Source organism: Coregonus clupeaformis, chromosome 7 (assembly GCF_020615455.1).
Source record: "Coregonus clupeaformis isolate EN_2021a chromosome 7, ASM2061545v1, whole genome shotgun sequence".
In the NCBI taxonomy this organism is placed as follows: Eukaryota; Metazoa; Chordata; class Actinopteri; order Salmoniformes; family Salmonidae; genus Coregonus; species Coregonus clupeaformis.
In genome coordinates, this window is record NC_059198.1 from 24,882,981 (window position 1) to 24,906,342 (window position 23,362).

The following is a 23,362-nucleotide window of genomic DNA, read 5'->3' on the forward strand; positions in this document are numbered from 1 at the left end:
ACTGTTTTTAAAAAAACTTTTCAAAAGCAGGTCTTTCTCTGAGGACTACCCTACTCTGGCATTGTTTTAGAGTCAAGCAATTCAAACTGAAATCTCACGATCTGTTGTGATAAATAAATCATTTTGAGCTTTTTACTAAATAGATCCACATCTTTATAATTTTTTAAAAAATGTCTAAATATGACATATGTAACCAAATCATTCATCAAATAGCGCACAATCCTACCATGCAATGCAATCAAATGACAAATGCAACATGTTTCCTTTGCAATTCTCCTAATGATATTCACAATTCTACACATTATCTGAATATATTTTTTTGGACCATTAATCACCTAGCTGTACATTCATAAACAACACAACCTTTTGCAAAAACAATAGCCTATTTTGGTCCATTTTCAGTCAAGCCCAATCCTAAAAATATCTAATATTTTTTTGTGCTCATCAGTTAAATGTATTAGAATGATTTATATCTGTACTGAATTGATCCTCAAATTCAATACAAATCATGCAAAAGATGAAACACCAATCTCATATTATAAAGTTGAAATCTGGAGGAGAGAGGCAGAATTGTTTAACTTACCACTTGAATGCACAGTTGAATGTGTAGTGGTTGTTCTCTCTTTGGTGTCAGTAACATCCCCTTTTCTTAATCCTCCGTTACTAGATGACATAAGAGAAAACAATTGATTTGGTTTGATTTTGAAACAGTTGCTGAACAAAGGATTGTGGGAAAGCTCAACAGAAAACCGACCATGCAACCTTTACAGTGCATTCAAAGTCTATACCTCTCAGCGTACAATTCAAAGCATTTAGCTAAAGGCTAGAAATAAAACAACGACATCTATTAAACTCATACTGTAACATTCATTTCACTCTAACACACATAATATAGTATGTGACAATGATGCATATTATTGGTCCTTTTTCAAGATGTATTCTAATCTACACCAAATATGTTCTAATCAGAAATAGTCTATCAGCTAGATAAACTGTTTTTCCTTTGTTTTAGTTTTTAATTGAATGAGAATAAAAAATGGAAAAATCTGATATTCACAACTGGTAACCAACTTCTGTAATGGAAACATGTGCTGTTGATGTTCAGCTTGTTGTTTGCATCTTACCTGTTGTCTTTCCTCTAGAGAGGACTGCTCCTGCTACCGTGCACTAGGAAGGACCAAGCACACATCCAAACCTATCCATCTTGGTCTGAGAGTCAATGTTCTATGCGACTAAGTCACAGGTAACGTGGAGATACCGCTAGCCACAGTCTGACTGTAGGCAAGTGTGTACATTAAGGTCACTTCATTGTGTTTAAATACCTATTTTTAAGTCTCACATAAAAACCTTTAGGAACCTTTACTTTAACCACGTCATCTTGCTATCTGAGGTTATTGACACACATCACTGGTGTCTATGTAGTGTGGTGTGTGTATAATACGCAACCCACACAACTCTCTTCGTGTGACTGAGGTAATTTAATTCTCCACCACAGAAATAGAAACACTCTCCCACACTAGAACAAAGGTGAAAAGAGCTGCTAGAAGATGACAGGATTTTACTAAACAAGTGAAGTAAAGTAAAGGTGAGATCAAATCAAATCAAATTGTATTTGCCACATGCGCCGAATACAACAGGTGTAGACATTACAGTGAAATGCTTACTTACAAGCCCTTAACCAACAATGCAGTGTTAAGTAAAAAAAAAAAAGATACATTTAAAATAAAAAATCATTAAAGACCAGCAGTAAAATAAAAGAGCAGTAGGGAGGCTATATACAGAGGGTACTGGTACAGAGTCAATGTGCGGGGGCACCGGTTAGAGATGGCCAAAATAACTGTGTGTTATTGCTGATGTTCATTGACAGTGAAAACTACATTGGAGATCACTGTATGACTCAGCACACGACACCTTAGATTGAAACAGGTCAGAGGCCCTCAGAACAGACTCAATTTGTCGGGGCATGGACTCTACAAGGTGTCTAAAGCATTTCACAGGGATGCTTGCCCATGTTGACTCCAATGTGGACCATTCTTGATATTCACGGGAAACTGTTGAGTGTGAAAAACCCAGCAGCGTTGCAGTTCTTGACACAAACTGGTGCGCCTACACTGATTGAAGTGGATTTAACAAGTGACATCAATAAGGGATCATAGCTTTCACCTGGATTTACCTGGTCAGTCTACTGTATGTCATGGAAAAAGCAGGTGTTCTTAATGTTTTGTACACTCAGTGTATTGTATCCTGTGAGAAGCAGACAGTGGAGTTGAGTGTGCCACTGCCTTGATGTTCTGGAGTGGAGCTTGGCAGAGCACTGTGGTTACTGTGGCGAGGGGCTGGCAGCCTTCTCCCCAGGGTTTCAGGGAGTGCAGGCGAGGGAAGGGCAGGTTGTTGAGATGGGGTGGTGGGCTTAGTGGGTTTGTGTCTCGTCTCTGATGGGGGGGGTTCAGGGGCTTCTCTCCCTACATCCGTCCCTCTCCTCCCCTACTGCTGCTCCTGCCTTTCTAGGAACCTGAATCTCTGGGGTCTGGGGTGGAGGGGGGGAGGGGAGGGGAGGGGGAGGGGGAAGGGGGGGGGGGGAGGGGGGAGGGGTTATGGCTGGTTGGCATTTAGTGTACTTTTACTTTTCTTTGTTTTTGTCTCACCTGTTCTGCTTTCCACTGTGATATGTGCCCTTGCGTTCCAGTATGCTCCTTGTTCTGAGCTCCATTTAAGCAGCCTGTATAAGGCTGTGGTTATGAAACCAGCATCACAAGAGCGAATGGAGTGACAGGACTACACAAGACTATATCTGGTCAGAGAGCGACTTGGGGTTGGACTCAACTAGTGAACACACAATGTTAGGACGCGGTCTAGCTGCCGTGGTCCCCCTCGTTGATCACAACTGAGCAAATTTTCCATCATGGCTCCCAATCTTGGGAGCTATGCAGCCCGACCTCAGCAACTCTGGGTTAGGCTGCGTTTTGTTGGGGAAGGACAGGTGCCTAGTAGAAAACCTACTGGCTGAAAACCTACTGCTCGACTCCCAGTGATTCACTGCTGCAGATGTCTATTCTTACATAGCCCTCCCAAACCGGTGAGAATATGAAATGTGCTTCTTCTCAGACAACCCCCTACGCCAGTTTCTTGAGCGCCGCAATGCAAATGCACATGAGCAGAATTGGAGTGACTGGGAAGTGGAGTCCCCATTCAACATGGATGAGAAGATTATAACGGTCATTTCCGGACAGCAAGAGTCTCTGACCATGACATAGAGCTGTATCTGCAACATTACTGCACTCTCCTTCAGCTTGCCTTGAAACCAGTAGACAACAATGGGATATGGTATGGCCTAAGGAGGTACAAGGTCCAGACCAAGAGAGGAACAGATGGTGAAGCTGTAGAGATCCCCAACAACATCATGCTGGGGCCAAACAGCACAGAATCTTCTACTCATGACAGACCACCCGCTGCTATGTCTGTAACGCCACGGACCACCAGGGGAAGGATTGCAAGACTGTCAAGTGCTGGAGATGCAGTGAGTTCGGTCACAAGTCCATAGAGTGCACGAGTGAAAGCAAGTGCACACTCTGCAATGGTGATGGGCAGACCTACTTCAGCTGTCCACAAGCGTACAGCAACAGAGCATAGAATGGTGTAAGGGAAGCCTGTCCTACAGCCAGTCCTACAGCCAGTCCTACAGCCAGTCCGACAGCCAGTCCTACAGCCAGTCCTACAGCCAGTCCTACAGCCAGTCCAAGTCAGTCTGACAGCCAGTCCTACAGCCAGTCCTACAGCCAGTCCAAGTCAGTCTGACAGCCAGTCCTACAGCCAGTCCAAGTCAGTCTGACAGCCAGTCCTACAGCCAGTCCTACAGCCAGTCCAAGTCAGTCCTACAGCCAGTCCTACAGCCAGTCCTACAGCCAGTCCTACAGCCAGTCCTACAGCCAGTCCAAGTCAGTCCTACAGCCAGTCCTACAGCCAGTCCAAGTCAGTCCTACAGCCAGTCCTACAGCCAGTCCAAGTCAATCCTACAGCCAGTCAAACAGCCTGTCCTACAGCCAGTCCTACAGTCAGTCATACAGTCAGTCCTACAGCCAGTCCTACAGCCAGTTCTACAGCCAGTCCAAGTCAGTCTGACAGCCAGTCCTACAGCCAGTCCTACAGCCAGTCCTACAGCCAGTCCTACAGCCAGTCCTACAGCCAGTCCTACAGCCAGTCCTACAGCCAGTCCTACAGCCAGTCCAAGTCAGTCTGACAGCACACCAGAGAGCAAGAGTGATGAGGAGAACAATGACAGCTTTGAGTCCACCAGTGAAGAGCCATCCCAAGACTCCCCTCCCTAATGACACAGGTCCTGCAGCAGTCTGGTCCACTCAAATGGAGGCTCATGATGACGACCCACCAAGCCTTGCCAGTACTCCGGCCGCCTCCCACCTCCCTCCCTGGTGGCTACCCTCCTCTAATAAATAAAAAAACGGCCCTAAATGAGTACCATTAAATAAACTGCATACAAGCTAAACTTAATCAATAATTACAGGACTTTCTTTATTATCAGTATTTATTGTGGTTATCTCTAATGACCAACAAATGTATGTATTTTTTAAATGTGTGCCTTCTATTTTGCAATGTGTATTTAAAAATATTGTCAACTCATGAATTGTATAATTATTGATTGAAAATAGATACTTAGATATACAAAATAAATAAAGATTATATTAAAAATCATCAAAATCAAAAATCAAAAAGATATGATGCAAAACAACTTGTCTGTATCTAATAAACGAGACATTTTTTAAGATGATCATATAAATGTAAAAAAGAGCGGGGTGTGGGGCCAGCCCAGCATCACTGACTATTGTGGTTTTAGCACATCAATCAGAGATGGCCTTATGCTCTCCCTGAGACACAAACACATGAATACATATACACACAAACACATGTTATTGTGCTTCTGCAAGCAGGCAAAGTCCCATACACACGTGCATTCATTCAGTGCACACACTCACAAACGTGAACAGTCACACACAGGCATATGGTCACACAGGCTACACCTATTCATTAAGGACACACTCTTGAAAACATACAAACAGTAAAACATGCCAGTAAAGGCATCCAAATTCTGTTGACAAAATCGGTCGATATAGAATAGAGGAGAAACAATAGGCGTTTTCACACTTGTACATTTTCCCTGCATGGGGCAACCACAGGAGGAAATTATCTAATGAAAAAAACGCCCATCGCTGATAGCTACAAGGAGTCCAAATTTACCTCACTAATCACACATTACCACACATTAATCAATAAAACACATCCAACAAATGAACATGCAAAGAGAGAAAGAGGGAGAGAGAGAGATGGAGCTGGCCAGAGGGCTGCCGTCAACAGTAGGCCATGGTTACGGCTGACTGTGTGCATCTCTGTATATGTGATTGGTGGGTGGCTGTGGTTTCAGTCAGGGGGATGGGTGTACTTTCTCATGGCCCACATCTTCTTTTTCTCTGTAACCAACAGGACTCGCTCCCCACCCACCCATCTCACACATTCATTTCCCCTCTTTCTCTCTCTCACACATTACTTGGTAAATGGTGAGAAGGTGAGTGAGAGGGCAGGAGCTTCTGACTACTCTAACAAAAAAACTGACCCGTGGTGTAACAACAAACCTTTCTAGATGAAAAAATGTATTGAAGCGATTACCTCAGGTCTCCTGGCCATGCCTACTACCAGACATCTCTCGACACATCTAAGTGTCTTGGCTGCTTTGTACCTCTCTCTAAATCTTTGTATATTCTCTCTCTCTCTAAATCTTTCATCATGGCATTTCACTCTGTTTCTAGTCTTGTGTATACGGCCTAGAAGCCTGGCATGTGATGCTACTCTCTCTCTTACTATGAAAGTATAGTGGGAGGTCAGGGGGTGTGAGGTACTCTGAAGCTCTATGGTACCCAAGGCAGTCAAACCTCCCTGTACACTACATTACAGTATAATAACCTAACACCACCACCACATGGAAATTTCATGCATCCTAATTTATTTAGCGTTTATCATCTGTCATATTGTAGATGAGTGAATAGGATGTGACTGCTCTGCGTGGTCCCATCTTAACACTTCCCCTTATTCAGAGCTAAGATATCAGTCATAGTGTTAAAAGGCACTTGTGTCACTGTCACGAATCTCGCTAATCTTGATCCAGCAAAAGTGTTATGAGATCAAGAAAAAGGCACTTATTATTTTGACCTTGATGGTAGTAAAACGATGTACAGTGCCTTCAGAAAGTATTCACACCCCTTGACTTTTTCAACATTTTGTTGTGTTACAGCCTGAATATAAAATGGATTACATTGGTATTTTGATCTACACACAATACCCCATAATGTCAAAGTGGAATTAAAAATGAAAAGCTGTGATGTCTTGAGTCAATAAGTATTCAACCCCTTTGTTATGGCAAGCCTAAGTAATAAGATGCTGTCACGCTCGTTGATAGACGGCTCGGATCAAGGTGCAGCGTGGTAGGCGAACATATTAATTTATTAAATGAACACAGACAAAACAACAAAATACAAACAAACATAAAGTTCTGCAGGCTACACAGCACCTATACAAAAACAAGATCCCACAAACTAAGATGGGAAAAAGGCTGCCTCTTATTGGGAACCATACCCGGCCAACAAAGAAATAGAAAAACTAGAATGCCCACCCAAATCACACCCTGACCTAACCAAATAGAGAATAAAAGGGATCTCTAAGGTCAGGGCGTGACAGTCCGGTGCGGGACGTAGACCCCGCTCCGCTCGCGGATCCGCCATCTTCGGTGGCGACTCTGGTACGGGGATCGTCGCCGGAAGCTCCGGACCTTGGATCGTCGCCGGACACTCCTGTTATGTGAATTATTTAACAAACTATTTCAGTGTCTCTGTGCATCTCCCAAAAGGTTGTAAGTCTTTTGGATTTAAGAAACGGACAGAGTCCCGGTCTGCATAGTCAGAGATTTATTCATTGAGAATTCTGCCATCACAATTTCAGAGTCCATCTTTTATACTCATACGTCATACAAAACTCCCTCCTCTCTGTAGGCGGGCTGTAGTTTTCCACTTTAAAACTGCTCTCCTGACCATCAGTACACACACACACACACACACACATCCACTCTTCCAAGCCTAACAGTTTCACTCCTCCCTAAATTCCTCAGTTATCTTGGTTTCTCAGTTGCCTGTAGACAGTTCTCCTTGTCCTTTGTTGTCTGGTCTAACTCTTACTCACATTGCTAAATAGTAGCTCAATGTCATAGTCTTTACTGGTCCTACACTCACAAATTCTAACACATTTCACACAGTTTCAGGGTGTAATAATTAGTCATTAATAATTATTCTATCAACTCGGAACGCGGGTCGAGGAACCGGACCACGGGTCGTCGCCAGAGAATCCGGACCGTCGATCGTCACCGGAAGCTCGGGACCACGGGTCATCGCCGGAGGAACCGGACCGCGGATCGTCGCCGGAGACTCCGGACCGCCGACCGTCGCCGGAGACTCCTGACCGCCGACCGTCGCCAGAGACTCCGGACCGCCGACCGTCGCCGGAGACTCCTGACCGCCGACTGTCGCCGGAGACTCCGGACCGCCGACCGTCACCGGAGACTCCGGACTGCCGACCATCGCCTGGAGGCTTTGTGCCGAGGACCGTCGCTGGAGGTCTGGTGCGAGGAGCAGGCACGGGCCGTACCGGGCTGGTGCGAGGAGCAGGCACGAGCCGTACCGGGCTGGAGACACGCACCATTGGGCTGGTGCGAGGAGCAGGCATGGGTCGTACCGGGCTGTGAAGGCGCACTGGCGACACAGTGCGTAGAGCCGGCGCAGGATATACTGGGCCGAGGAGGTGCACTGGAGGTCTGGAGGGTAGAGCTGGCACAACCCGTCCTGGCTGGATGCTCACTTTAGCCCGGAAAGTGCAGGGCGCGGGCACAGGACGCACTGGGCTGTGAATGCGCACTGGCGACACAGTGCGTAGGACCGGCGCAGGATATAGTGGACCGAGGAGGCGTACTGGAGACCAGGAGCGCTGAGCCGGCACAACCCGTCCTGGCTGGATGCTCACTTTAGCCCGGAAAGTGCGGGGCGCGGGCACAAAGCGCACCGGGCTGTGAATGCGCACTAGAGACAGTGCGTATCACTGCATAACAGGGTGCCTGAACGGTCACACGCTCCTTAAAGCAAGTGCGGGGAGTTGGCTCTGGTCTGAAACCTGGCTCCGCCAACCACCCCATGTGCCCCCCAAAAACAAATCTTTGGGGCTGCCTCTCGGCTTCCGTCGTGGTCGTGACCTTCGGAGTTGCCGTTGATCCTCTCTCACTGCCTACGTCTTCTCCCATGGAAGGCGATCCCTTCCTGCCTGGGTCTCCTCCTTCGCCCAGGGTCCCTTTCCGGCCAATATCTCCTCCCATGTCCAGAATGTCTTCCCCACCTGTGTCCAGGATGTCTGCTCCTCCTGGCCACGCTGCTTGGTCCGTTGGTGGTGGGATCTTCTGTCACGCTCGTTGATAGACGGCTCAGACCAAGGTGCAGCGTGGTAGGCGAACATATTAATTTATTAAAGGAACACCGACAAAACAACAAAATACAAACGAACGTAAAGTTCTGCAGGCTACACAGCACCTATACAAAAACAAGACCCCACAAACTAAGATGGGAAAAAGGCTGCCTAAGTATGATCCCCAATCAGAGACAACGATAGACAGCTGCCTCTGATTGGGAACCATACCCGGCCAACAAAGAAATTGAAAAACTAGAATGCCCACCCAAATCACACCCTGACCTAACCAAATAGAGAATAAAAGGGATCTCTAAGGTCAGGGCGTGACAGATGCATGGACTCAGTCTGTGTGCAATAATATTGTTTAACATGGTTTTATTATGACTACCCCATCTCTGTAACCCACACATACAATTATCTGTAAGGTCCCTCAGTCAAGCAATGAATTTCAAGCACAGATTCAACCACAAAGACCAGGGAGGTTTTCCAATGGCTTGCAGAGAAGGGCACCTATTGGTAGATGGGTAAAAAAAAAAGCAGACACTGAAATCCCTTTGAGCATGGTGAAGTTATTAAGTACACTTTGGATGGTGTATCAATACACCCAGTCACAACAAAGATGCAGGCATCCTTCCCAACTCAGTTGCCGGATAGGAAGGAAACTGCTCAGGGATCTCACCATGAGGCCAATGGTGACTTTAAAACAGTTACAGAGCTTAATAGCTGTGATAGGAGAAAACTGAGGATGGATCAACAACATTGTGGTCACTCCACAAAGTAACCTAAATGACAGAGTGAATATAAAAATATTCCAAAACATGCATCCTGTTTGCAACAAGGCACTAAAGTAATACTGCGAAAAATCTGGCAAAGAAATTAACGTTTTGCCTAAATACAAAGTGTTATGTTTGGGGCAACTACAACACAACACATTACTGAGTACCATTCTCCATAGTTTCCAGCATGGTGGAGGCTGCATCCTGTTATGAGAATGCTTGTCATCGGCAAGGACTAGGGAGTTTTTTAGGATAAAAAGAAAGGGAATAGGCAACATCCTAGAGGAAACTGGTTCAGTCTGCTTTCTAACAGACACTGGGAGACAAATTCACCTTTCAGCAGGACAATAACCTAAAACACAAGGCCAAAACTACACTGGAGTTGCTTACCAAGACAACATTGAATGTTCCTGAGTGACCTAGTTACAGTTTTGACTTAAATCGACTTGAAAATGGCTGTTTAGCAATGATCAACAACCAACTTGACAGTGCTTGAAGAATTTAAAAAAGAATAATGGGCAAATATGGTACAATCCAGGTGTGCAAAGCTCTTAGAGACTTACCCAGAAGGTCTCACAGTTGTAATCGCCACTGTATCGCTGCATTCTAAACTCTGATTGTGGATCTCTATGTGTATGAAGGGACTGTTGTTTTGGCTAGGTGACTCAGGTCTCTGCTCTCTACCCCGCATCGATGTTGAATGTGATATGTATGAATTGTAATATATTTCCTGCTAAAATAAAACATTATTACAAATATATACAAAAATAAAGAAATAACTGATGGAGGGAGAAGTCAATTTACTGACACTCACAAGTACACACAAGCACTCAAACACACACATAAACACACACACACACCCAAACACACAGGGTGGATGTGTGAGGCCTCTGTCACACACACCACACCCAGAACACCAGTCTCTCTGCCTCACACACATGGATAAGCAAACACAAACACATAGCCTACACACCAAATATACACAGCAGTTTTGCAGTCTTTTATGTCCAACTGACTTTGGAGGCTTGTAGAGATATAGAATATCAACAACAGAAATATCCAGAATAGCAATAGTACATTGAACTACTATGCCCAATATGACATAATGTAAGGATATGCAGGTAACTGCCAAAATAAAGGAAACACGTGAGTAAATGAGGGATACAAAGTATAGCCTCCTGAGACCCAGCAATTCTTTTTAGTCCTCTTTAGTGGACATCAGTTCTTGGTCCTTATCTCTGAGGCCATACAAGCCACTATATTAAGTCCTGTTGTCACTTTGAGAGGACATTCTGGGCTTTTCAATTATATCACATGTGGGGGTATGACCTTGACAACTTTATCTTGGCTGCCGTCAAAATTAGCACATTTTATGGAAATCTCAAAAGAAGTGTGTGTAATTATTAATTATAATTTTTGTGAGTTTGACATTAAAATTGTTTCTAGTAAGTGAATATCTCAGGAATAGTTAAGTGAGTTGGCAGGACTGTAATAATTTTGTCACATTAAATAAGAGCTAAATAAGAGCTTATCAAGAAATGTCCTCTGTAGTGGACATCCGGATGCAGCAACTATGTTTTTCACCTACTGTACCCATTGACTGTAATGTTCATATTTATGTCCTAATGACCACTACAGAAGACAATTTTGCATTTACAATAAAAGATAAATAACTATATATATAGTTCTTGGTAACGGTTTTTTTCACCCCAAACACTTATGTTATGTAAAAATAAATACATACATAATAATAATAAAGGAGGGTCTCAGGAGGATATTGAAAGCAGGTGCTTCCACACAGGTGTGGTTCCTGAGTTATTTAAGCAATTAACATCCCATCATGCTTATCGTGTACGGTACCAGTCAAGAGTTTGGACACACCTACTCATTCAAGGGTTTGTCTTTATTTTTACGATTTTATACATTGTAGAATAATTGTGAAGACATCAAAACTATGAAATAACACATCTGGAATCATGTAGCAACCAAATAATTGTTAAACAAATCAAAATATATGTTATATTTGAGATTCTTCAAATAGCCACCCTTTGCCTTGATGACAGCTTTGCACACTCTTGGCATTCTTTCAACCAGCTTCACCTGGAATGCTTTTCCAACAGTCTTGAAGGAGTTCCCACATATGCTGAGCACTTCTTGGCTGCTTTTCGTTCACTCTGCCGTCCGACTCATCCCAAACCATCTCAATTGGGTTGAGGTCGGGGGATTGTGGAGGCTAGGTCATCTGATGTAGCACTCCATCACTCTCCTTCTTGGTAAAATAGCCCTTACACAGCCTGGAGGTGTGTTGGGTTATTGTCCTGTTGAAAAACAAACGATAGTCCCACTAAGCCCAAACCAGATGGGATGGCGTATCGCTGCAGTGTGCCTTGAATTCTAAATAAATCACAGTGTCACCAGCAAAGCACCCCTCACCATGCTTTATGGTAGGAACTACACATGCGGAGATCATCCGTTCACCCACACCGCGTCTCACAAAGACACGGCGGTTGGAACCAAAAATCTCAAATTTGGACTCCAGACCAAAGGACACATTTCCACCGGTCTAATGTCCATTGCTCGTGTTTCTTGGCTCAAGCAGGTCTCTTCTTCTTATTGGTGTCCTTTAGTAGTGGTTTCTTTGCAGCAATTCAACCATGAAGGCCTGATTCACACAGTCCCCTCTGAACAGTTGTGTCTGTGACTTCAACTTTTGAAGCATTTATTTGGGCTGCAATTTCTGAGGCTGGTAGCTCTAATTAACTTATCCACTGCAGCAGAGGTAACTCTGGGTCTTCCATTCCTGTGGCGGTCCTCATGAGAGCCAGTTTCATCACAGCACTTGATGTTTTTTGCGACTACACTCCGTATTGACTGACCTTCATGTCTTAAAGTAATGATGGCTGTCATTTCTCTTTGCTTATTTGAGCTGTTCTTGCCATAATATGGACTTGGTCTTTTACCAAATAGGGCTATCTTCTGTATACCCCCCTACCTTGTCACAACACAACTGATTGGCTCAAACGCATTAAGAAGGAAAGAAATTCCACAGATTAACTTTTAAGAAGGCACACCTGTTAATTGAAACGCATTCCAGGTGACTACCTTTTTATTTATTATACATTTAGCAGATGCTCTTATCCAGAGCGACTTACAGGAGCAATTAGGGTTAAGTGCCTTGCTTAAGAGCACATCAACAGATTCTTCACCTAGTCGGCTCGGGGATTAGAACCAGCAACCTTTCGGTTACTGGCACAACGCTCTTACCCACTAAGCTACCTGCCGCCACTACCTCATGAAGCTGGTTGAGAGAATGAGAAGTGTGCACACACACACACACAAACATACATTTACACAAGGCAAAGGGTGACTACTTTGAAAGAATCTCAAATATAAAATATGTTTTGATTTGTTTAACACTTTTTGGGTTACTACATGATTCCATATGTGTTATTTCATAGTTTTGATGTCTTCACTATTGTTCTACAATGTAAACAATACTAAAAATAAAGAAAAACCCTTGAGTAGGTGTGTCCAAACTTTTGACTGGTAGTGTATAAAAATGTCGCCCAGTTGCCCATTATCTTGGCTACCATGGCTAGAAGAAGAGATTTCAGTGACGTTGAAAGAGGGGTCTCAAAGGAGCATAGGGGACTTAATAAAGGGTGAGTGCGCATGTGTGTGTGTGTCTCAGTCACCAGAGACACTTGTAGAATCATTGAAGCTGTTCTGGCAGCTCGTGGTGGCCCAATGCCCTATTAAGACACTTTACGTTGGTGTTTACTTTATTTTGTCAGTTACCTGCATATAAGGATAGAGATGAATTGGACATGAATGTAGATGCACTGCAGAAAACCTGCTTATCAGATGAGGCAGAATAAGCTATAAAATCCACCTCTGTCTCTTTCAGCTGCGATTCACACTGTCATGAGATTTTCTCTCTCTCTCGAGTTCACACATCCCTTTCACATCCGCACTGGTTCCCATCACTGCAAGGTTGCACCCATCCAGTCCCAGCGTAAGCTTTTCTAACCTCTCTAGGCCATCACGAATAGACATACACACTAAGAAACACACAGCTGTGTTCAATAGGCTACATCATTTTGGCGATCTCCCTCCATTTAGTTACTGTAAGCGTTCTAAAACTCCACCTGACCCAGATACCACACACACACACACCTACAAAATGGAACAAATAGAAGTTCAATAACATAAAACAAATGGCAAATCCAATAACCCAATCACATGCTATTACTGCACAGTACCCTATATCTGACCACCAGAACAAGACAATGGACCAATAAATAAATTTCCTCCCACAATAATTTAGTGACTCTTCAACATAGTTAGAAGCCTATAGTGGTGGTGATTGACACGCTGGTAGTCTTTGCCTTATCATCAATGACCCCTGGTGGATATGGAGCATCAATGCATCTTATTATTCATCTTATCATGTGTGTCAATACTATATTTGTGAGTTTGTACGCATTAAATCACCCCAGATTCGACCAAATAGAGAGATTTTATTTAGATTGATATCTTTGCTAGAGGCTAAATATACGCTCCGTTATGGAAAATAAGATATTCTTGGGTTGTGGTGCATGACATACACACACACACACACACTGGGGTTGGGGTGGACAGCGGATCTGTCTCACACAGAAGGCATCTTGCCGTGAACCCGGAAGCGATACACACATGTGTATTCCTGGTGACCCCAGTTGCTGAGGATGCGAAGCTCCACATAGCGATACACACTGTTAGGGTTCTGAGAGAGAGAAGTCCAATGTTAGAATCGTTTTGACACTTTTATCATTTCAGCCCGCCTGTTGCATAAACAATCACCCCAAAAGTTAAACTGCTTAAATCCAAATTAAATTGGAATAATCTGAGTCATGGTCTGGAATCATGTTATCTGTATCTCTACCACGTGTATCTCTACTATGTGTATCCCCACTGGGCACAGACGTCAATTCAACGTCTTTTCCACTTTGGTTCAATGTAATTTTATTGAAATGAGGTGGAAACAACGTTGATTCAACCAGTGTGTGCCCAGTGGGTCTCTACCATGTGTATCTCTAATATCTCTTTGTTAGTATCTGACTCACAGGCAATTTAAATGTCTGGACAGGATCCCCAGCCTGGTTATACATGAAAGTCCCGAGCAGGGTTCCCTCTTCTCTGTCAGTAGTCATGCCCTACACACACAGAGAGAGAGAGAAAGAGATAGAGAGTTAATTAAAGGTACTCAGCATAACACTCCAAAAACATCCCTGTGTGGTTCTGATCAAATATACAGGGGTCAGAGGTGACTCACGTAGACGGCGAAGTCCTTGGGAGCGCTGTCGATGCGTCCGGTGGGAGAGACGGTGGCGGAGATATGCTCCACAGTAACGTGGGTGACGTGGACAGGGTGAGACAGGGCCACGGTCATGGTGCCCTGGGCCCCGTGGAACGGCCAACACTTACCAGGCTGCACCAGCTGGCCCTTTCGAGAGGAGAGAAGGGGAAGAGTAGGGCGAAGCAAGGCAGAGCAGTGTCAGGTTGATAGTGATCTTTAAAGTGCATTCAATCATGGCCACATTACATTACAGTTTAACAAACAAGGCACAAGCAGAGAGAAAAGCTAACGCTCAGCTAATGCTAACAAACAAACTACGAGCATAGAGACCAGGTGTCTCTAATGTTGTCTCTCATTCACAAACACACACACACTGCACTCACTGCAGCTAGCACCGGTCCTTGTGCTGATGCCACTAGAGAAGCTCCTGCTGGAGCGTGTCCTAAGCCTTGGTGGCTCTTCAGAGCAGTAGCCAGAGCTGTAGCTCATGCTGGAGAAGCTCAGGCTGGGCTCCAGGGCCACACTGGGGGCCACACTAGAAGAAGACAGGAAGGTCTGCCTTCTCTGGGTGGCCCTCAATGTCGGAGCCAAGCCTGACATAGGGAGGGAGAGGGGGAGAGGCAGAGAGAGAAGGGAGGTTGAGTATTTTAGACATTTACAGTATATTGTGTATACATATCCAATTATTTCCGATCGACAAGTGTCTGAGTTAGGGGGTTGGGGCTTAGCCTGGTCCCAGATCTATTTGTGCTATCTTGCCAACTCCTATGGCCATTGCCATGGTGTGACAATGACCACAGGAGCTGGAAGGACAGAACAAACAGATCTCAGACCAGGCTACTAGTCGGCACAAGGGGCTAATAGAGGTTGTCAATGTGAACACCAACTAGCTAGGACAGGAAGTGATGTCTGCAGTACCAATGTCATCGGCATTGATGTTTCACTCATTGGTGACGTTGGTGGCACTGACAGTGCCGCTGGCCTGACTGGATCGGGAAGAACCGCCCTTACGCCCCCCAGTTCTCTTCTTATTGAAAACCCTGAGAGGGACACACACAGTTTTAACATTGTTCTAACACTACTGTACGATACAAAAAAGATCACACACAAGATGAACTCATAATCACCTGACGGGGCTCTCCCTATAGGAGATGCTGGAGGAAGACTCATCATCGGAGGACTGGTTATAGTACCCTCCGGTTACCAGCCTCAAGCTTCTCCTAGGCATGACAGAGAGAGAGAGAGAGAGAGAGAGAGAGAGAGAGAGAGAGAGTGAATGTCAACTTCAATGGGGTTTGTGTCAAGGATCCCAGATAGCGCGGACCCTTGATTGACAGCGGTCCTCCCGCTCATTCGTCTCCAAATTGATTGTTCGAATAAGTAACCCCATGAGTTTATTTTATTTATTTATTACGTTTATTAAAAAGGGACCATCTACAATTAATACAAATCTCACAAGAAATTTGATGCATTGTAATTTGTATTAGATTTAGCCTAGCTAAACAGCTCATTTAGGTTTCATCTCTAGTCCCTGGCCCGGGCAGCTGAACGATAGCCTTCATATTTTAGGTCTATTGGAGTCTCATGGTACAAACTGTAAGCCTATAAACTACTGTAAGAGGGAACTTGTGCCAGCCAAGGTGAAATAAATAAGCACAATAGATATTGTATATCTTTGTAATAATACTTTTTTAGGGGGGTAGGCCTAGGCTGCAGGCAGAGCCTTCTATTGCAATAAAAGGCTTTGGCTACGGACTGTGCTGAAATAAATTAGATTTCTTCTCGACTTCGTCATGACAACCGTTAAAGAGCCAAAACCCTGTGTTTGTCACCACTGCGGCGGCGCTCCACTCGCAACACCAGTCACCGCCCGCAATAGAAAAGTTTTTCATGAAGTTTCATTCTTGAGAGAACCGGACCGCACCGGACTAGTCACCCCAGAGCGATGCACCGCGCAATTCACTGTTGTTTTTCTAGACACCGCTTGAGCAGCATACTGATAAGAAAACGTTTTTGTGAAAGAAAAAGCTGTCTGACAAACGTGCTGTGATTGCAGGTAAGTTTTATTATTTTTGCATTGTGCTATTTAACAACTCTTGAGAATACTTAACGCATCTGATTTAATAATTGATCAACTTTAAATGTAAATCTTAGCCTAAATATATGCTACTGAAATACTGCAGTCCAATGTCACACTCACATAAAGATGTAACACAATGCGAATGACACTTCCAATATTCTGTTGTCCACTTTTCCTCTAGCCTACCCTACTTGTCATAACCAGGGAACACTGGTATACTGACTAGTCTACTGCCTCATATCTGTATATGGCAGTGTCAATTAAATCTGCAGTCAACAAGATGTCACATATTACTCGGAACCATAGTAGCTCAGTTGGTAGAGCATGGCGCTTGCAACGCCGGAGTTGTGGGTTCGATTCCCACGGGGGACCAGTACGAAAATGTATGCATTCACCACTGTAAGGCGCACTGAATAAGAGCGTCTTCTAAAATGTAAACTATTTTAGGCAAGTGTTTTTTACGCATATTATCTTTCAGCAGGGTAGGGTAAGCACTTTAAGTTTGTTTAACAAAGCTCTCTGGAACAGTTCTACACCACAATACTTGCTGGTTGGGGAAAAAACATACTGGGTTGAACAGGAGACCAGTCTTATAAATGAGTCTGTCTCCTATATAGTGCTATTTTTCCTCTCACTTCCTTTTCTGAATATTTTGTCACTTTCCCTACAGTCAAATATTTTACACCAATGTTTGGTCTGATCCCACTGAAGGGCTGCAACTGATTCCTTTCAGGTCTGCAATTAAGTCAGGATCCTGGCACAAGAAGCAGTGGAGTTGGTGACAGCAGAATCACGATTCCACCATTTTGTTAGCCAGCCCTTCACCCAGCATAAGCCATGTTCAGCCTGTCAGAGCTGGCCTCTCTGAGTGAGCGGCAGGGCAGCTCCAAGCTGCTGAAGCCCTGGTGGGAGGTCTTCATGGAGTACCTGGTAGTGCTGATGCTCATGGTGTCTGTGTTGTCAGGCACCCTGTTGCTGTCTCGAGACAGGGTGGTGTGTCTCCCCCTGGACCTCGCTACCACCCCCACTAACCAGAGCACCTCCTCCAGCAGTGGTGCCGTCCCTCAACCCCACCCACCTAAAAGGCCCCCCACCAAGCCATCCCCCCTACCAGCCAACCCCTGGAGCCCTGCTAGGGGCAGGCGCACCCACCTGGACTACCAGCAGTACGTCTACATTAGCCAGGTGTGCTACCACGAGGCCCTGCCCTGGTACTCCCGCTTCTTCCCCTATGTGGCTCTACTCCAGTCCCTGGTGCTATTGGCCAGCGGATGCTTCTGGTTCCACTTCCCCCTCACCTCTGCCCGCATAGAGCACTTCCTGGCCATCCTGGCCAAGTGCTGTGAGTCGCCCTGGACCTCCCGTGCCCTGTCCCATGCCGCCCGCCAGGAGGAGGGAGGGGAGGAGACAGGCCCCCAGGATCTCCAAATGCCTCCTCCTACTCTCCTGTCTTCACCCTCCATACCCCGCAACCGCCAGTCCAGCCTGGACTCGGGCACAGACAGCCCCCTGCTGGTGAGATCGGATAGCACGTCCACTGCCACCCCTCCCTCGCCCTGCCCCTCCACTCTCTCCCGGACCTCCTCCCTGTCCTCCGTGTCTCTGTCCCGGGCCCGTGTCCCGGCTTCCAAATCCCCTGTGGTGCTGGATGGTTCACGGCGGGTTGCCAGTTTGGACCGGAGTGACGGGGAACAGGCCAGGGCACTGTTCGAGAGGGTGCGCCGCTTCCGCTCCCACTGTGAGAATTCTGAAGTAATCTACAAGGTCAGGGGTCATTTACTGAATGTCTCTGAATTATTTTTTTATGTATCTGTTTATCATACCACACCTCCACATTCACTATCCCTATTTCCTCCTCTCTCCTGCTGTAGGTGTACTTGGCCCAGACGGTGTTCAAGCTGCTGCTGGTGGTGCTGATAGTGGGCTACACCACCCCTCTGATGGGCTCGATCTCGTTCACCCACACCTGCCTGCCCCAGGCCCATGCCCTGACTGGCTACAGTGCCTTTGAGTGTACCCATGCCCTGGCCTCAGTCCTCCACAAGTTGCTGCGGGCCTACATCAGCCTGGTGGGGCTCTTTGGCCTGCTGAGCCTCTACACCCTCAGCTGGATCCTCCACAGGTCTGGATAGCAGATTAGTGTCATGAATTTTATGAGTCTTGTGTCTGTAATTTGCATTTTATTTTCCCATCTGTTTTAATTGGCTTTGCTCTGCAGCCAGTGGTGTAAAGTACTTAAGTAAACATACTTTAAAGTACTACATAAGTAGTTTTTTGGGGTATCTGTACTTTACTTTACTATTTATATTTTTTACAACTTTTACTTTTACTTCACTACATTCCTAAGGAAAATAATGTACTTTTTACTCCATACATTTTCCCTGACACCCAAAAGTACTTGTTACATTTCTAATGCTTAGCATGACAGGAAAACAGTCAAATTCACGCACTTCTCAAAATAACATCTCTGGTTATCCCTACTGCCTCTGGTCTGGCGGACTCACTAAACACAAAATGTTGCATTTGTAAATGAAGTCTGAGTGTTGGAGTGTGCCCCTGGCTCTCCGTAAATTAAAAAAACAAGAAAATTGTGCTGTCTGGTTTGCTTGATATAAAGAATGTGAAATGATTTATACTTTTACTTTTACTTTTGATACTTAAGTATATTTAAAACCAAATACTTTTACTCAAATAGTATTTTGCTGGGTGACTTTCACTTTTACTTGATTCCTTTTCTATTAAGGTATCTTTACTTTTACTCAAGTATGACAATTTTGTACTTTTTCCACCACTGTCTGCAGCATATTACACTGTTTGTACCTTTGCTGTTAACTATACAGTGCTCTGTTTGTGGTTGTCCACCCCTCAGCTCCCTGCGTCAATACTCCTTTAACAAACTGAGGGAGCTGGGCTCCATGAGGGATGTCCCTGACCTGTGTAATGACCTGGCCTTCCTGTTACACATGGCTGACCAGTACGACCCCCTGCTGGCCCAGCGCCTTTCCGTCTTCCTGTCACCCGTCAGCGAGACACGCCTGCTGGAGGAGAGCCTGGAGAGGCGCTGGGGGGCCGAGAGGCTGCGCTCCATGACCACGGTCGACCCCGAGGGACGGCCCCTGCTGCAGCTGGTGGCCCTGCCACGCCTGCCCCCCGCCCTCTTCACCCTCAGCCAGTTGGTGGTACTCAAGCTGGAGCTCATCACGGACGCCAAGCTCCCAGCACAGGTGGCCAACATGACCTCACTCAGGTGAGCCATATAGCCAACAATGAAGCCACGAAATATTGAAATAATGTTCATGCAATATACACTTTATACAAGTGTATGGCTTGGTGTGTTCTAGACAAGGAGCTTCAACTGTTTTATTTGTCACAACAGGGAGCTTCATTTGTACCACTGTACTGCAGCCATGCAGCCTGGTGCCCTGGTGGTTCTGCAGGAGCGTCTGGAGGCCCTGCACCTCACCTTCACCCAGGCTGCAGAGATCCCCAGCTGGGTCTACTCTCTCCGTGGCCTGCAGCAGCTGCACCTGTCTGGCCGGTTGGGCTGCGAGGGCGGGGTGGGCCGTGGCTGGGCCCTGGGAAACCTCCGGCAGCTCCGTCACCTCCGGGTGCTGGTCCTGAGGGGCATGCTGCAGCGTGTACCCGGGGAGCTGGGGGAGGTGGCGGGAAGCCTGGTGAGGCTGGAGATCCACAACGAGGGCTCCAGGCTGCTGGTGCTGACGGGGCTGCGGCGTGTGGCCGGCCTGACCGAGCTGCAGCTGCAGGACTGCCACCTGGAACGCCTACCCTCGGCCCTGCTGGCCCTCACCAGCCTGCGCACCCTGGACCTGCAGCACAACAGCCTGCGCACCTTGGAGGAGCTCCTGGGGCTGGCGCACCTCCGCCGCCTCTCCTGCCTCAGGCTGGCCCATAACCGTATTCTGGCCCTACCGGCTAGTGTTGGTGTGCTGCGTGCTCTGGAGTTCCTGGACCTGGGGTACAACCAGCTCCAGAGCCTTCCCCCGGCCCTCTTCAACCTCCACCACCTACGTCGCCTCCTACTGGCTGGCAACCTGCTGGACAAGCTGCCGGCAGAGGTAGGGGCGCTGACATTTCTTGCCGAGTTGGACCTGAGTGGGAACAGGCTGGAGAGCCTGCCTCCAGAGCTTTTCAGTCGCTGTTTGGAGCTGCGGAACCTGAATGTATCCCACAACTCCCTGGGTTCCCTGCCTCCAGGGCTGAGCAACCTGAGCCAGCTGTCACGGCTGGACCTGCGCAGCAACAGTCTGGAGGAGCTGCCCATGGAGCTGGGCTTCTGTTCAGGATTGCACGGAGAAGGTCTGCTGGTGGAAGACTGGCTGCTCCATGCACTGCCACGCCATGTGAAGGAGTTCCTAACCCAGCCTGGCTCTCCTACAGGCAAATCCTTAGAATCACACTCCCGTCCAGACTCAGATAGCTTCCCCTACTTCTCAGCTACCCAGTGGAGCTTCTCCTCCGCTCTGGAATCACGGATATAGAACTGGAGATGAATATTGTCTAACCAGTCATTGAATACATTCAACATCTTGTAGTGTTTGTATTGTTTCGGACAATTCATATATTTTTTACTGCTTATTTCTGACCACTTCTTTTCTTTTTTACCACCTCTTTTTCTTCTTGACCACTCTTTTCTATGTTTATCACTTGTTGAGATTGTGGGGTACATCACTGCAGTGCTGACATCCACAATCTTCCTAGACAAAAAGTGATTTTACATGAAAGTTCATAGACTTTGCTGCAGTGAAATGTTCGATGCCTTATGTCCCTGTACTGTTTATTTAACATCAATATACCGTATGTAACCCTATGGAAAAACGGAGAAGTCTTTGCTTCCACTATGAGAGTCCTCTATTCATTCACTCTCAAGGCAAAAACAGTATTTTGGAGGAGGCTGCATAAAACTGGATGAATGCATGTGCTGCTGCACTGGATTAGACATTGACATGGAACAATCGTTAGTATCCCCAAGGCGGAGCTCAGAGATCCCTCCACAGGCTTACTGAAACTTGTTTGTCTGAGGAGGACAATACCCTGAGCTCCAATGAGCTTATGAAGTTCAAAGGCCTAAACTGCACATGTGGGAACAGACTGAAATTGGACAGACTGAAAGGATTTAAACGACCAATAAGATTAACATTAACATTTGTTTTGCACATATTTAATCTTCAAAAATCTCAAATTAATCTTACTAGCATTGGGTGCAACTTTTTGTGAAACTAATACTGATGTGAAACTAATACAATAGTATGCTTGTTCAGAGCATTAGCACTTTATTGTGACTACCGAAATGATTAAAACTTGTTAAACTTTTTTGTACGGCTAATAATACTAATTACAGTACATGCCCTTATTGGTGCTGATTGGGACTATGTTATCATTAGACCTACAACGTAATACAAAACACATTCCAATTAATCATTGCAAAAACATTTGACCCTTGAGGACAAATAAAGTTTATTGAATAAATTAAGTGTGTGTGTGTTCTACTGTACACAAGACCATGGTCAATCTTAGTGACTGAATTAATTTAATATACTAGGAAAGTCCCGCCTACTTCCTGGATCATGTCCCATACTGTTTTTGAATGAGATTCAACATTATATCATAAAATTCATTAAAAAATGTGATCATTTAAGATATATGTCAAATTATATTCGTATTTGTGGATTACTTTACTTCTACCCAATATGTTTTATAAGGTATTAGATTACAAAATAGAAAACGCAATCGAAAATGTTCATGAAAGACATCAGGTAGAAGTATCATTGCTATGTGGATGACACTCAACTACTTTTGTCCTTCCTTCTTCTGACACCCAGGTGGCGACACGCATCTCTGCGTGCCTGGCAGATATCTCAACTTGGATGTTGGCCCACCACCTCCATCTCAACCTCGACAAGAAGGAACTGCTCTTCCTCCTGGGGAAGGCCTGCCCGCTCAAAGACCTCTCCATCTCGGTTGACAACTCCACAGCGTTGCCCTCCCAGAGTGCAAAGAACCTTGGCGTGACCCTGGACAACACCCTGTCGTTCTCTGCAAACATCAAAGCAGTGACCCGCTCCTGCGGGTTCATGCTCTACAACATCCGTAGAGTACGACCCTACCTCACACAGGAAGTGGCGCAGGTCCTAATCCAGGCACTTGTCCTCTCAGGTCTGGACTACTGCAACTCGCTGTTGGCTGGGCTCCCCGCTTGTGCCATCAAACCCCTGCAACAGCCCGCCTGGTTTTCAAGTTCTCTGATGTCACCCCGCTCCGCCGCACACTCCACTGGCTTCCAGTCGAAGCTCGCATCCACTACAAGACCATGGTGCTTACCTACGGAACAGCAAGACGAACTGCCCCTCCCTACCTTCAGGCTATGCTCAAACAACAACAGTGTTGGTCCCATGTTTCATGAACTGAAATACAAGATCCCAGAAATGTGCCATACTCATTTCTCTCAAATTTTGTGCACACATTTGTTTACATCCCTGTCAGTGACCATTTCTCATTTGCCAAGATAATCCATCCACCTGACATGGCATATCAATAATCTGATTAAACAGCATGATCATTACACAGGTGCACCTTGTGCTGGGGATAATAAAAGTCCACTCTAAAATGTTCAGTTTTGTCACACAACACAATGCCACAGAT

At 45.8% G+C, this 23,362-nt stretch overlaps 1 protein-coding gene across 2 annotated transcripts; it reads left to right on the forward strand.

The window, feature by feature from the left end:
* The first annotated feature begins 16,541 nt into the window (after positions 1-16,541).
* On the forward strand, positions 16,542-22,311 carry LOC121569439 (volume-regulated anion channel subunit LRRC8D-like). 2 transcript variants are annotated; one of them, XM_045221627.1, is made up of 5 exons: positions 16,542-16,678; positions 17,436-18,466; positions 18,574-18,824; positions 19,572-19,949; positions 20,079-22,311. In XM_045221627.1, exons 2-5 carry the CDS (start codon positions 17,540-17,542, stop codon positions 21,199-21,201), a joined length of 2,679 nt encoding a protein of 892 aa, XP_045077562.1. In that variant the 5' UTR covers positions 16,542-16,678; positions 17,436-17,539; the 3' UTR covers positions 21,202-22,311. The 2 variants fall into 2 exon arrangements, with proteins under 2 accessions (XP_045077562.1, XP_041736342.2); XM_041880408.2 differs by lacking the exon at positions 16,542-16,678 and having other exon boundaries at positions 17,434-18,466.
* Positions 22,312-23,362: the final 1,051 nt, after the last annotated feature.

Bases quoted from the DNA above. Each gene is read 5' to 3' on its own strand.
- LOC121569439 (XM_045221627.1), top strand. From the start codon at position 17,540: ATGTTCAGCCTGTCAGAGCTGGCCTCTCTGAGTGAGCGGCAGGGCAGC. The intron at 18,467-18,573 runs GTCAGGGGTCAT...CTCCTGCTGTAG, and splicing joins ATTCTGAAGTAATCTACAAG to GTGTACTTGGCCCAGACGGT. The intron at 18,825-19,571 runs GTCTGGATAGCA...TCCACCCCTCAG, and splicing joins CTCAGCTGGATCCTCCACAG to CTCCCTGCGTCAATACTCCT.